The sequence below is a fragment of the Arvicola amphibius genome, chromosome 7 (genome assembly GCF_903992535.2).
Source record: "Arvicola amphibius chromosome 7, mArvAmp1.2, whole genome shotgun sequence".
In the NCBI taxonomy this organism is placed as follows: Eukaryota; Metazoa; Chordata; class Mammalia; order Rodentia; family Cricetidae; genus Arvicola; species Arvicola amphibius.
The window spans coordinates 3,635,057-3,649,901 of record NC_052053.1 but is presented as its reverse complement, the minus strand read 5'-3'; the positions used below and the strand labels follow the sequence as shown (position 1 = coordinate 3,649,901).

The window sequence follows — 14,845 nt, the reverse complement described above, 5'->3', positions numbered from 1 at the left end:
ATAGACTGGAGTAAGGAAATAAATAGGAAATTTTGAAATGTTTAACAATTATCTCAAAAATATCATTAGCAAATCATCCATATGTGTTTGAACATAATTTCTTATGATACAGATCAATGAGGTGACAATTTATGTAGAAAACAAAGGCATTAAATGTATTTTTATACCTACAGCTTAACAGATAGTGTTTTTTTCACTCCACAATTATTTTGATGAGTGTTTTACTACTAATTAAACCAGTATTTTCCCCTTTATTTTCCACACAATTGCAGAGAGTAGATTTCTGGAAGTTTCTAAACTGTGTCAAATATTTGCTGAGTACAGAAAGAGTCCACATTATGTTTAGTAAAGCTTAGTTAGGAATATGTGATAAACTCACTTATTTTTAAATGCACCTATGTTTACTCCCGAGGTGGACATTGCCACTTAGTAACCACTAGTCAATACCCTGGTGCGAGGGACCTGGTCCCTGAAGTTGTGACCATGGGGAAGCTGTCCTCAATTCTCATCTGACAGACCAACACCACATCTGCTCAGGCTCAGATCTAGCGTTATGACTTGGCCTGCCCCAACATGAACCCCATCTATTTTCTGCTAGAGCATATGAAGGGACTAACTCTCAGACCCAAAGCAGCATGATCTATCCAACACAGGGTGGCATCGGGATATCCAGGAAGACTTCTAGTCAGGGCCCAGCATGGAACAAGTTCAATCCTTTTAATGAAAGAATTTAAGAATGGACTCAGAAGGAAGCTTAATGACAATTACTTAGAGTTCAAAAGAAAATCTTAAGGGCAGGAAAGCTATAAATCTAGGCAGCTTTCTGGATGAGGGAAATAAAGAAGAGAAAGAAAGGCGATGATGTCTTTTGTTAAGTAGTCATAAAGTAGAAAAAAGTAGAATAACTATATAGCTAAATACTGGATAAATCCCAGGGTGTCCATGAAGTCCTGACCAGACTTTAACAAGTGTCCGAAAAAAGGAAAAGGAGATTTAGAAAAAAAGGAAAAGAAAAATGATAAACGATGTTTCTCTGAGTAATTCAGAACCAGAGGAGTTTACTGCAGTTGCATGGTTTCAGCTACAAGTGTGACTGCACAGACAGTAGGGAACCTGGAAAACTGCACACAGAGAGAGTAGGGAACCTGGAAGACTGCACAGACAGTAGGGAACCTGGAAGACTGCACAGAGAGTAGGGAACCTGGAAGGCAACAACACTGTTCCTCAGAGGATGATTACTCCCTGTCTCCTCAGAGTCTCTCAGGGCGAATGGACTTTCCCGAGGAGTGCTCTTCTGCCCAGGTCACTGGCTAACCCAATTGGAACCTTAGGTCTGGGGGGGGGGGGGGGTCCTGCTGTGTCTGTTTAGTCTTGGTGGCATACAATGGAATTCAGAGCAGATCACCTGTTACTGTATAACTACATTTTTAAAACTATCTATAGAAATTTCAGGTTGATTTAACCAATTTTATTGATATATTGATTTCTGTTGAATATTGAAATGTCTTGTAAACACCCGGGATAATGTACCTCTTACAATTATGTAGGATGAACATACAATAAATAATAACTTTTGTTTCTGTTATAAAAACATCTCACTCTTGAGATTAAGTTTAAATTTCAGGTTCTCTTCTTAGTCAACTAAAAATACTAGTAAGAAAATAAATAATCAAATATTGTTTAATTGATAATTAAAGTAAAATTAGTATTTACCAAATGAAGACAAATACATCATGTATATTATCACACTATTTCTATATGTATATATGTATAATATATATACCTTCTTCATTATACTGTGCAATATTAGTATGATCTTTTTTAAAAAAATGTCACTACATTCCAAGAATATAAAACATATTTTAATCCTTAACATTGATAGTAATAGATGCCTAATATACATTTATAATGTTATTCTTAACATTGATAGTAATAGATGCCTGATATATATTTATAATGTTGAGCCGTAACTCAATCACTCTTCATTTTCTACTCATTCAAGTGGCTTGTGTCTTTTGCAAATAATCATGCCCATGTCTCTTACAATCAAGTTTCTATTGCTCTCACTTCTACTACTTAAGATCTTATCCAGATTTTTGTTAGCAAATTTTCAAAGCCTCCTATTGTAAGAGGAAGTTAATCACAGCCATCCTGTGCCAATTCAATTTGATAAGCATTCATAAGCACTTACAATGCAGGAGACGCTTCTGATCCAGCACTTAAGGAAATGAACTCAATAGTTGGAAAATCAGTTTTAGACAGAACACACACTGATTGCCAAGAGTTTTATATTAGAATTAAAATGAGGTTTTTATCCACAAAGAGAACCTTGAGTTAATAGAATCTGAAGAATGAGAGGCCTTGGGGAAAGATATTGTTCAGATCTGATATGCCATTAAGAGATTAGATGCTTTTAAAGCTGCCAGGAGAAAAGTCCAAGTGATACACATTCATGATAGTAATGGGAAACGAAATCTGAAAAAAAAAAATGAAAAAGACTTCCACAGTATCACTCAGCATAATACCATTGATTAAATAATGACTAGAAGGAAATTACACCTTGAAGTCTGATAACATCCACTAGAATACCATCTCTGAAAAAAAATGTATTTGCTAACATTCTAATAGATCACGCTGCACTGCACAGTGTATTTCAAGAATGCTAAATTGATTTAGGAAGTGGAAATGCTGGTTCTTTGATGCTATTACTTCTCTTTGAGGCTATTACTTCTCTATAAGTAAGAAAGCATACTTAGATTTTTAAAAGCGACTGAAACAGTTTTTGATGGAAACAGCTCTCCTAAATTCAAAGCGAGGTTCAAAATTTGGAAAAAGTAACAGAGAAATATGAAACTATTTGCTGATGTATTGAAGGAAACACATAATGGATTTGCTTACAAAAGGGAAAACACTTGAAGTTGCTCTTACTAATCTTCTAAATGGATATTTCATTTTATACTGACTAGTTCTATCCTAAAGGATATCACAGGAAGCATTTCATAGAAGATAAATGCTGGAGGAAACTTCAAATATCATTAGAGAAGAAATAAATCTGAAAAGAGCTACCCAAGGACACATCCAGAAAACAAAAATATATTTTATCCAACTACAAATAATAAACCTCAAATCTGACTTTGTGCTTTCAAATTAAATAATGAGTTCAAGACTTACTGTTTCTTAAATTATGAAATCTAAGGATGCAAAATTTAAATTCCATATGTTCTTATTTTAGCAGCAAATCTTTGCCAGAACCTAACAACTGAAAATACTGTTGGCCTCCCTGATGAAATCACAGTTTAACACCAGTAGGGACATAGGATAAATGTTAAAATAGAGGAAAAGAAATTTTCTTTTTCAAAGATCAAGAAAGAAAGGGAAGGAAGAAGGAAGAAAGGAAGAAAGGGAGAGAGAGAGAGAGAGAGAGAGAGAGAGAGAGAGAGAGAGAGAGAGAGAGAGAGAACGAAAATAAAATACGAAAATACTAGACTTTTGCTGACAATTCAGTTAGTGGTGATTAAATTAGAATTCTATTAATAAAACAGAAGAGTGTATTTTTACACTGAACCTTAATTTACAATGGATCTTAGGAACATCAAATTAGAGTATAAATTTCATGTGAAAATCTGTATTCATTGGATTCTCTAGAGAAATACAAACCCCACACCATACAGGGGACAAAGTGCGTGTGTGTGTGTGTGTGTGTGTGTGTGTGTGTGTGTGTGTGTGTGTGTGTAGGAGAGAGAAATGATAGATTAGATAGATGGATGAATGGATAGATTGAGAGGTAGATAGATAGATAGATAGATAGATAGATAGATAGATAGATAGATAGATAGATAGATAGATCCTTTGGCTTCAGTTCATGATTTAGTATATAATTTTATAACTGGGATTTTCTTTTCCCAATCAAAATGAACAACAGGATTTGCCATTGTCCCATCCTTTGCATGAACTGAGAGACTTGGACAAGATTGGAAATTTTGAAGGAACAAATAAAACACAAACACACAGAGAGACATAAAGACAGAAAATCTGGGGATTGGATGGGTTTGACTTTTTGCTGGAGGTACCACAGTATCACATAAACTTAGAGTGTTTATTATATACAGTTGAACAGAGAGGTGAGGATATCCCGTACATATGAACAAGGAGAGTTATTACATATGAACAAGGAGGCAAAGGTGTACAGGTGAATCAAGGAGGCAAATTTAGTTAAACTCAGTAAAAATCAGTCTTTGTAGGGAACCAATCTTCAGACTGAGAACATTCAGGAGAAGAGAGCAATGATGACCATTTTCTACAACCACTATGATACCAGCACATGAACCAGAAGGGAAGATTTTACCACTTCCCTCTGAACATGGACTTGGCTCATGGTGTGGGATGGGGGAGGAAAACCTTGCAATTTCTTCACGGGTCTGAGGCTTGAGCTCTTGACATGGTCATGCCCATGAAAGACAGTGCACACTCACTCAGGAGTTCAGATATACATGACTTCTTCTGCTCCTCACACAGTCTTTAATGTTTAATTCCCTGAAAAGTTTCACAACCATCATCAAACACCTGGAACCTTTCTCCAGTTCTGAAGAAGTTGTCATCTTAGAAGGCAATTTCTGAAAGGGTTCTAGAAGGTACTAGCTGCTTACAATAATATTTCTTCCTTGAAAATATATAAGCTTTTATTCTTGTCCTATAACTATTGTTAGAAGATTACTTATATCAATAAATTGCAGAACTCTTAAAGAAATTTCCCCAGACATGTTTCCAAGTGAAAACAATTTGACTGAAGAAACAGCAGGTATACTAACAGCTAAGAAGTGTGAGCTGTCTTAAGGTGCTGAATTTGTACTGAAACAAACATTTAAAAATAAAAGTACCTTCCCTAATCACTGAATTTGAAATAGTTCCTTCTCATTCCATATCCCTAGAGCCCTTTGTTTGAGCCACATGAAGTCACATTTTACTACTTCCTCATGTGATATAAATAACATTTTATATGCCACAACATCTTTCTCTCTTGACCACAATAAAAATATGAAAGGGAAAAGGCAATTTTCCATTGCCACAGATTTTTTAATAGATTTTTATTGAGCTCTACATTTTTCTTTGCTCCCCTTCCTCACTCTCCCCTCCCCGCTTCAGCCCTCTCCCAAGGTCCACATGCTCCCAATTTACTCAACTCAGGAGATCTTGTCTTCTTCTACTTCTCATGTAGATTAGATATACGTAAGTCTCTCTTAGTGTCCTCATTGTTGTCTAAGTTCTCTGGGATTATGGTTTGTAGGCTGTCACAGGTATTGAAAATGTGCCCAGAATAACACTTGCAAAACAGAGTACCCTAGAAAAATTTAAATGAATATATGCATGGTAGCCCCTTCATTTAGGCCTGGAAGTTGGTACTGAACAACAATATCAGGAAAATTGAGAGTTACATCATAGGACATGCAGGTTCTAAGAAAATCTGATTTCAGTTCCATTGTGTTTTGATTTGTAATGGTCCTGGACAAGCCTATCTAATTTGCTTAGCTTGATTCCTCACTTCCAGAACTACGTGAAAAAGAAAACTTTGTGAAGATAGGTATTTATTCTAAGAATCAATAAAGTGATATTTCCTTAGTGAATTTTAGAGAAAATACCTGATGTAAATGGAGAAATACTGACGTTCCATATGGTTATGAAAACAATTCAACCTTCCTATTAAACATTACAAGATAGCATTACTGACTGTCAAATGTAAAACCTTAGAAAAATGCTACTCAACAACGAACAAAGTACAAATTTACGTATGGGTTTGGAAGGGTGCAAACATGGTGTAAAGTTCTGTGCAGCTGGCTGGAAAAACTATCAAACCCTTATAAAACAGAGGACTCGATCAATTTGACTCCAATATTTAGACATTCATGAAATTATCTGGCGATGGACAAGTCTCTAAAGCATGAATAAAATATGCATTAAAGTTTTGTTTGTAATTTTTAAAATGTTGTTAGTAAAAAGTATAAACAAACTTCTACTTTTACATAATTTAAAATTTCTTCTTCTTGTTCATAACCAACCCAACCCTGGAAGAATTGTTCTCTTATCTTTTTAATGAAATTAAACCTTAGTAATTCAACCAACCCTCTTTCATGATATATAAACTATTAATTATACATGCATACTGTTTTATGTGTATTTAGTTTCACAGTTTGCTATGTATGTATAAATTAGCTTTTAACTAAAAATTTTATTTAAATTAATAAAAATATCTGTCTTATTGTTTAAGTATATACTTCACTTCTAAGAACTAGAAAGGACCAATAATACTAAAGTTGAGCAGTGCTTTGTCATTAGCCTGTTATATTTCTATTTTATACCAGAAACAAGGTAACAAACACATCTTGTAATTTATAACTACCTTTGTCAGTCATATGAAAACTATGATATCAGATCTTCTGTGACTAAGTTGTACAGTTGAACATTCACGACAAGGTTCGACTAAAATCTAAATTTAATACTCCTAGAGCTCCTTCTGTTTCTAGGAATCCACAAGGATGACCTCAGCTAAGACCCTAAAAAAAGCGGAGAGGGTGCCCAGACTGGCCTTGCCCTATACTCAGATTGATGAATATCTTAAATGTCACTGTACAACCTTTATCCAAAAACTTATGGAAAGAGAGGCAGAGACCCTTTGTGGAGCACTGGGCTGAGATCCCAAAGTCCAATTGAAGAGTGGGAGAAATGGTAATATGAGCAAAGAAGTCAACACAATGATGGGTTCACCCACTGAAACAATTTGCCTGAGATAACGGGAGCCACCAACTCTAGCTGGACTGGAAAGGAACCAGCATAGGTCCAAACTAGGCCCTTTGAATGTGGGTGACAGTTGCATGGTTGGGGCAGACTGTGGGGCCACTGGCAGCAGCAGCAGGATTTATCTCTACTGTGTGTACTGGCTTTATGGGAACCCATTGTCTTTGGATGGATGCTTTGCTCAGCCAAGATATAGTAGGGAAGTCCTTGGACCTTCCCCAAAGCAATGTGCCTTACCCTCTCTGAGGATTGGATGGGGGTGGGGGTGGGGAGAAGGTGGATCGAATGGGAGGAGAGAAGGGGTGGAAACTGGTATTGCTATGTACAATGAAAAAAGATAGATTGTTTAGTTTTTTTAAAAACAGAAAAGAAATTACAAAAAAGAACTCCTTCTGAAGAAATAGTATTGCTAATAAGAAAACTGAAAAATGCCTGTGCTATTTAAATAATATCAAAGAATATAACACAGAGTAAAAATATTGATAAGATTATATAAATGTATAAACCTACCTATAAAATTCAATAAAAATATCAGAAATCTCTTAGATCTGATTCTATATGAATCCCCTAAGTAGTTGATATTACTTACTGATGCTGTATAAATTAAATTAAAAGTGAATTCTGTGAAAAATATCAGCTTGAAAGAGTGAATTTTTTGAGATATAAAAATATGTATATATAATTCTTGATTAAAATAATATAAATAATTGCCCTCAACTTTCATAAATACTTATTGAGTAGGCCTTTTTAAATACAAGGCAATAGTGAATATGCATACAGTATTTGTTGAAATTTTATTCAACATTATAAAAATTGAGCCACATCATTCTGAGTTCTTTAATCCTACTCTTAAAAATAACAACTTTAACACATCACAAACTCTTGAGAAAAATGCTATTTTGCCATTTTTGTAACTATAAATTATCTCCACACGAAACCAGAGTTACAACAACCGAGGATGCCCTTTGCTTTTCGTTCCATCCTTTTGTTCATGCAAACATTTACTGTTTGTCTTTAAGTGTTTTTGCATTTTTACTGGCCTTCAACTTAGAAAATAATCTTTTTTTTACTACAGATTTAAAAATGCTCAACATAATAATTTCTGAAAAAAATGTATAATTTTCTCTAAGATCTTGATTTGCGCAAAGTGCCTGATATTTGAGAGAACGGCTATTTAAGATATCACATCAGTAGAAATCATTTGCCTTAGGCTTTATGGCATTAAGTCCTAGTACAGAACACTTTCAATTAAAATAAGTTTTATTTTATTTTATAACCAGAATCCATAAATGTATTGAATTTGTTTGAAGCTCAGGGGCTTAAAAAAGTCTCTAATGCATTATCTAAATTAAGCAAAGATACTTAGAAGATCACAATCAATAAGAACGGAAGGAAAGTTGCAATTTCAATATAAGTAAAGCCCAGATGCAAGTTCTACTGTAATATAATTACATGGTTGGGCATTTTTACAAGCCAAAATGGAAAAACATATTTTTGGTAGAAACAGGTTTTGCATTGATGGTGTTTTCCTTTAATGAAGTCAATGTATTGAAAGATCCCTGCAACGACATAACTTTAAAGTTGCTCTAGACTTAGATGCTATTAATTATTTTCATATGTTTTAATAGAGGCTCAAAGAACTGAAACAGAGAGAATTTGCTCGAAATGTAGCATCTAAATCCAGGAAGGATGGAAGAAAACAGGAAAAGGCACTCCAGCGTCTTCACAAGCTGGCTGAGCTAAGAAAGGAAACTGTGTGGTGAGTCTCTAAGAAAATGTTAACTTTCCTTAAAATACACCTAAAACAGAGCTGCAGGAGTTGGAAACGAAGGGCAAGAATCTATTTATTTCAGTACACAGAGAAAGGCATACATGTTTGCACGGCCTTCTGCAGAAGTAAAGAGCAATTTGAATTTCCTTCAAACACCTGTTTAATGCACGTTTCACCAAACTCACAAATTACTGTAATCTCAGCTTATAAGAGTAAATTTTACATCAGTAGAGGCTTCTATCCAAGCCATCTTAATTGAAAGCTGTCCCATTTCTTTGTGAAATTCAAACCATTCGACTGAGGATAAGAGCACACCACTATCTCCTGACTCTTAGCAAAAAAGAGTTTTTGAGAAGATCTTATTTTGTTTTTTAAATGATAATTTGGAGGCCGTTTCTTCGAAATTACTTTTAAATTTGAGAAAGAGAGGTCAGGAAGATACTGCACACTTCAGAAGCAGCTCAAAATTAGTTTCCCCGTGAATAAACTATAGCTGGACTGTTAGAAGTTCACAGCTCTTAAACTTTGACCTGCTTCTCAGAGTGAGCAGCTGTTAGATGTGAACAGAGTCATAATTCAGACCTCACCAGCCCAGTCAGGGCAATTCTATTAAAGAAGATCACTTGTAACATTGCCCTTATTTCTCTCAGCAAATGAAGTCTCTCTTGTTACTGTCTATAACAAAGATTTCATGCTAAATTAATTTCTTATGGAATATTGTGATGAAATATTTTGACTAATAAGCCATTTTAGAAATTCCTAATTTAAAATTTAGAACAGTGTGAGCATTTTTAAAAAATCCTTTGTGGAATTGTTTGAATATAGAGCTGCTCAATTATAGGAATGAGATCTGTTTACTGTTGTGGCATCAGATACCTAGTTGCTGCCAATCAAGGCTGTATAGAATCATGGGACCTAACTACTATATAATGTAGTAATCTAGGAATAGAATTTGCCACATAGCTTCAATATGTTAAGAAAACTGTATTTATAAGTTATAAACAATGTTCATGCTACTTATCTTAATTAACTTTCAGTAGATAATATTTCTCATTTTATACACACACGAACACACACAACCCAATTAGTTTTATATATAAGAAAATGGCAATATTATTTAGAAGCAAGCCAGGCAAGCAGACGTAGATTGTGTTAGAGATTTTAAAAAATCAGGTGTGATATTTGGTCATTTGAAATTCCTTAAAAACAAAGCTTAGAATAGAATGGAAATTCTCTTAAGGTAACTAGTACTATAAATATCAGGTTTAGGGAATTCCTATAGTATGTACAGGCTGACTCATTCTTTTACACTGAAATTTATGATATACTTCCAAATATAAATGGGATATAATTCATATTTTAGATTAATAGTATTCTATTCTATGGAAATACATATTATAAAATAACTTTTAACTTCAAATCAATTTTAATTTTTTAAGCTTAGCAATTCCAAAAGACCCATAGCTCTTCTGTAGCTAACTTAACTGAAAGCAAAGTATTGGGCAAAAGAAGACTTGATGAAATCTGTCTGAAATGAATCATTGAACCAAATTCCCTGCCTTTCAAAAATTTTTATTAAGATTTTATTAGCCGGGCGGTGGTGGTGCACGCCTTTAATCCCAGCACTCAGGAGGAAGAGGCAGGCGGATCTCTGAGTTCGAGGCCAGCCTGGTCTACAAGAGCTAGTTCCAGGACAGGCTCTAGAAACTACAAGGAAGCCCTGTCTCGAAAAACAAACAACAACAACAAAAAAAAACCAAAAAAAAAAGATTTTATTAAAATCTTTATTAAGGTGGCGTTTGTTGGTTTATTTGTTTTTGTCTGTTTTTTTGGTATTTGTTTTATAGAAATAATGTTGAAAATTATTGCCATTTAAAAATAATTTTACTGTAGAGACTTTTATAATGCTCTATTAAGTGGTTATTTGGGTAGAAAAATTGATTGGGAATCAATAATATAAGCAAAGTAATGTCATGCATATTGTTTACAGCTGTAGAGATCATCCTAGACAATAACTTCAGATTACCCCAAGGATGACCAGTACCCTATGGAATAACTACAAAACATATTTAAATCATAGTCATAAATTCATAACAGATGCTAAATTTGAAAACAAATGAGCCATCAATGGTCAGATGTGAACGAAGGAGAAACTGAGGATGACCATACTCTTTGCTGATCTGTGTGCTAGGACAGACTCAGAGCCAGGAAAACCATGGCCTTCATTTGTGCACCTTATACTGTCTCCACCATGATCCAACGAACACTTCTTATCCAGTCGGTGCACAAATTATCTTGGCTAGACTAAGCAGAGCAGGAAAAGAAACCAAAAGCCAGGGTCTGGGTAGAGGACTTCTAGATATTGTGAAGTACAGGGTTTTGATGTGGACAGTCAGAACATTAAAGAAGTTGGCATGGAGAAAGCAATCAGAATACACTATCTCCATGGTTAACAGTATCAAACTAAAAAGATTAATCAATAAAGATATAAAAGATTTTCCAAAAAAGTGTAATTATATATCTAAGAAATAAGTCATTGGATGGTTTTCTCCTAAATTCTCCTATTAATGTGTATCCCCCTCCTGTTTTGCAGTGCTCCTGGAAGTGGCCCCATGTTCAAGTCAACAACTGTTACAGTGAGAGAAAATCTCCATGAAGTTTCCCAAAGAGAGGCTGTAGATTCCACGAATAACCAGCAAGAACCAACTCTTGGTGAAGAGAAGGGGAAGGATGCCACTACAGCGTCTGCAGAAATGGAAAGTGCAGGTAACTGCACGGCCAATAATGGCCAGCTTGGGGATCAGGGCATCCACAGACATAGAATTGGTTTTTCCTTTGCATTTCCAAAGAAAGCCTCTGTGAAGCTGGAGTCTTCAGCTGCTGCCTTCTCTGAATGCAGTGATGAGTCCTCTGTGGAGAAAGAATCTGGCAGGAAAACTAGATTTGTCCCCAGCACTTGTCACATGCTACTATCATCACCAACATGTGAACTTCTCAGTTCTGAAGAGAAAGCTAACTCTTTTCATCCACCAGAGGCCATGTGTACTGACCAAACAACTCCTCAAGTTGAGGAGATGAAAGAAATCTTTAATGAAAAAAATACACCGTTGACTTCTTTTTGCCAACTTCAACTCCCTGTATGTTCTGATGCAGATACCTGTCAAAATTCAGCACCATTTGAAGATCAAAGATTAACGGTAGATGTTATTGTTAATGAAGACGTACTTGTGAGTCAAAACAACCCTGACTTCATAGAAAAAATTCCCACTGTGCCTAATGACTGCACACCAGCACAAACTACCACAGAGGAAAACACTATGATTAATGATGTGTCCAAAATGCAAACTGAAAATAAAATTGATCATGAACCATTGGAACCTTCAAATGCTGCAGAGAAAAACACAAGGTTACAGAAAGGACCAGATTTATGTAAAAGACAGTGCGACCCATTTGTACCTGTTCTTAACAAACTCGGATCTACAGTGCTTCAGTGGCCGTCGGAAATGCTTGAGTACACAACCACAGAGCCATCGATATCTTACAGTTGTAATCCACTCTGTTTTGACTTCAAGTCCACTAAATTAAATAACAATCAACATAAGAATAAGCTGACCTTAAACGACCTTAATTTTCAACAGAAGGAAGACTTTAGCAAGAGACCAGATGCTGATTGCAATGATGTACCAATTGCAGGCGTCACAAATGGTGAAATTAGCAGTAATAAAAATGGTCACACTAAAGTTGCTGCTCTTCAGGCTGTCCACATTCTGTCTAACAGTTATGATTCAGAACAAAATGAGAATGTGGATCAGAAGTATAAAGATATTTCCTGTATGAACAGAAAAGCAAACAAATACAATTTTACTAGAAATCAAATTAGACGAAATACTCTAAATGAGAAATACAACAAAATCAGGTTGAAGGAGACTCATGAACATTGGTTCCATAAAAGCAGAAGGAAGAAGAAGAGGAGAAAGTTATGTCACCATCACCATGAGGAGACAACCAAAGAACCTGAAGGTCCCTGCAAAGAGGAAATGGACAGTCAGTGCACTGATGAGTCAAGAAAGGGTTCACAGGAACCAGTTCCTGAGAGCCAGCAAGGGAGTCCAGAGCAACAGGCAGACGTACATCAGCTACCTGACGAAAGAACCAATCCAGAATCTACAAATGTAAGCGAAAACGGAGAAATGAATATAACATGGAACCATGAATCCAACAACGATGTTACCAGCTCTCAAAACCATGAAGGAAGAAAGACAGTTGTTGCAAATGGACAAGCAAATCCACCAATGATACATTCTGGGAAACAAAATCTGACATATTCCAGAACTTACTGTTGTTGGAAAGCCAGGACGTCCAACTGTCAAGGGGATGACAGGGACTTAGTTCCTCAAAGCGATGTGAAAGGCCCCAGTCAGAATCAGCCTGTTAAAAGAGGTTACAATTCTCTCGTGAACGAAGCAGAAAGATTTCATCGGAAACGCAGACAACACTCATGTTCTTATTCATCTGATGAAAACCATCAGAATCGTTTGGCAGAAGAATATTTGGGGCCACCAAGTACTTCAGTCACTCCCTGTCAGCCGAAGAAGAAACGAAGGAGAAAAAGAAGTCGATTCCACGTTGGAGGCAGAACTGTGAAAGTCAAAGACAATTCAGATTATTCCACGAAGAGAATTTCTTCGTTGAGCCCCTCGGATGGCTTAGTAAAGGAAGACAAAAATGACAAAATAAAACCACAAGAAAACATAAGTCCGGAGAAGAGCTCAGAACAAACAGAACACAAAGTGATGCTACATCCTTACAGTCCACTGCCTTCTGAAACCAGTGGCCAAAGTGAGCCGTCAGCAACAGAGACTACTCCATCTGACGTACCGCAGGCTCCCGATGATCTCCTTACATCTGTGCATGTAGCAAGGGCCGAATCAAATGACTCAAGTGACAGTACCTTGTGTGAGCACAATCAAAGAAGCCAGACTACAAACAGCAATGAAAAGCAAATTCCTTTCAAGGTGCCTAATACTGAAAGGAACTTTAGAAACTCACAGACTAAATCATATATTTGCCGTTATGAGCTGGCTGAGACCGTTCCACAGGGAAAGATGAATGAGGCATCGGCAGAGTGGCTCTGTTATAATTCTGGAATCCTCAGCACGCAGCCACCATTACAGTTCAAGGAAGCCCACGTCAGTGGTCACGCCTTTGTAACGACAGAGCAAATCTTGGCCCCATTAGCTTTACCAGAGCAAGCCTTGCTGATCCCAATAGAAAACCATGACAAGTTAAAACATCTACCATGCGAGGTCTACCAGCACATTATTCAGCCAAACATGCTAGCCAACAAGGTCAAATTTACCTTTCCTCCTACTCCCCTCCCCGCTCCTGGCACTCCGGTGCCGCCTTTGCCCTTGCAGCGGCCCTTCTGTTCTACCTCTGTCACAGCTATCCATCACACTGTTTTGCAGCACCATGCTGCAGCCGCTGCAGCTGCCGCCGCGGCCGCAGCTGCAGGAACCTTCAAAGTGCTTCAGCCACATCAACCGTTTCTCCCCCAAGTCCCAGCTCTCACCAGGGCATCTATACCTCAGATCTCGGTAGGAACTGTAGGACCTAGGCTTTGTCCCAGCAGCCAGCCAGCTCTGGTTGCTTCTCCTCAGATGCCAATCATCCCCGCGTCCGTCCTTCACCCCAGCCACTTGGCGTTTCCACCATTACCCCACGCTCTTTTCCCTTCGCTGCTTTCACCCCATCCAACTGTCATCCCTCTACAGCCCCTCTTCTAGCCACCACCATAAAGAAAAGAGAATATATACATATATATATATGAGTAGGTATCTATCTACGTGCATAATTGGCTATTTACCTGACAAAATAAACTGGCCAAAGTTGGCCTTATCGATTTCAAATCATTTACCGTAAGTGTAATGATGCTAATAAATTAATAAAGTTGCTGATATATAATATTATTAAAGCACTGAATAGTTTGAGAATCCGTACAATATATGCTGTATATTAAAATGATGTCTTAAAAGTATGCATAATGTACATAAAATATATTTATAGTACTGTAATTTATGTTGTAAAGTATGCTCCTTGTTTTTCTAATCTTTGTGTATTTGCACCTATTTGACGTTTAGACAAAGCTGACGACCCTATTTGTTTTGTATCATGTTCCTTGAATCTGTAAACTCAGTGAAATATATCTCTTGCAATAAATTTTTGTTAATTATTTAAGTAAAACAAACTTTGGTGTTTAAGTGGTCTTTGCTGATTTACTAGTGT

The 14,845-nt window shown here is 36.5% G+C and overlaps 1 protein-coding gene across 1 annotated transcript in view; it reads left to right on the top strand.

The window, feature by feature from the left end:
* Znf804a (zinc finger protein 804A) overlaps positions 1-14,346 on the top strand; it is a 187,475-nt gene extending 173,129 nt beyond the window's left edge. The window contains exons 3-4 of the mRNA XM_038335724.1: positions 8,418-8,548; positions 11,154-14,346. Coding sequence (XP_038191652.1) covers positions 8,418-8,548; positions 11,154-14,346 — 3,324 coding nt within the window. The remainder of the gene's footprint in view (positions 1-8,417; positions 8,549-11,153) is intronic.
* The last annotated feature ends 499 nt before the right edge of the window (positions 14,347-14,845 follow it).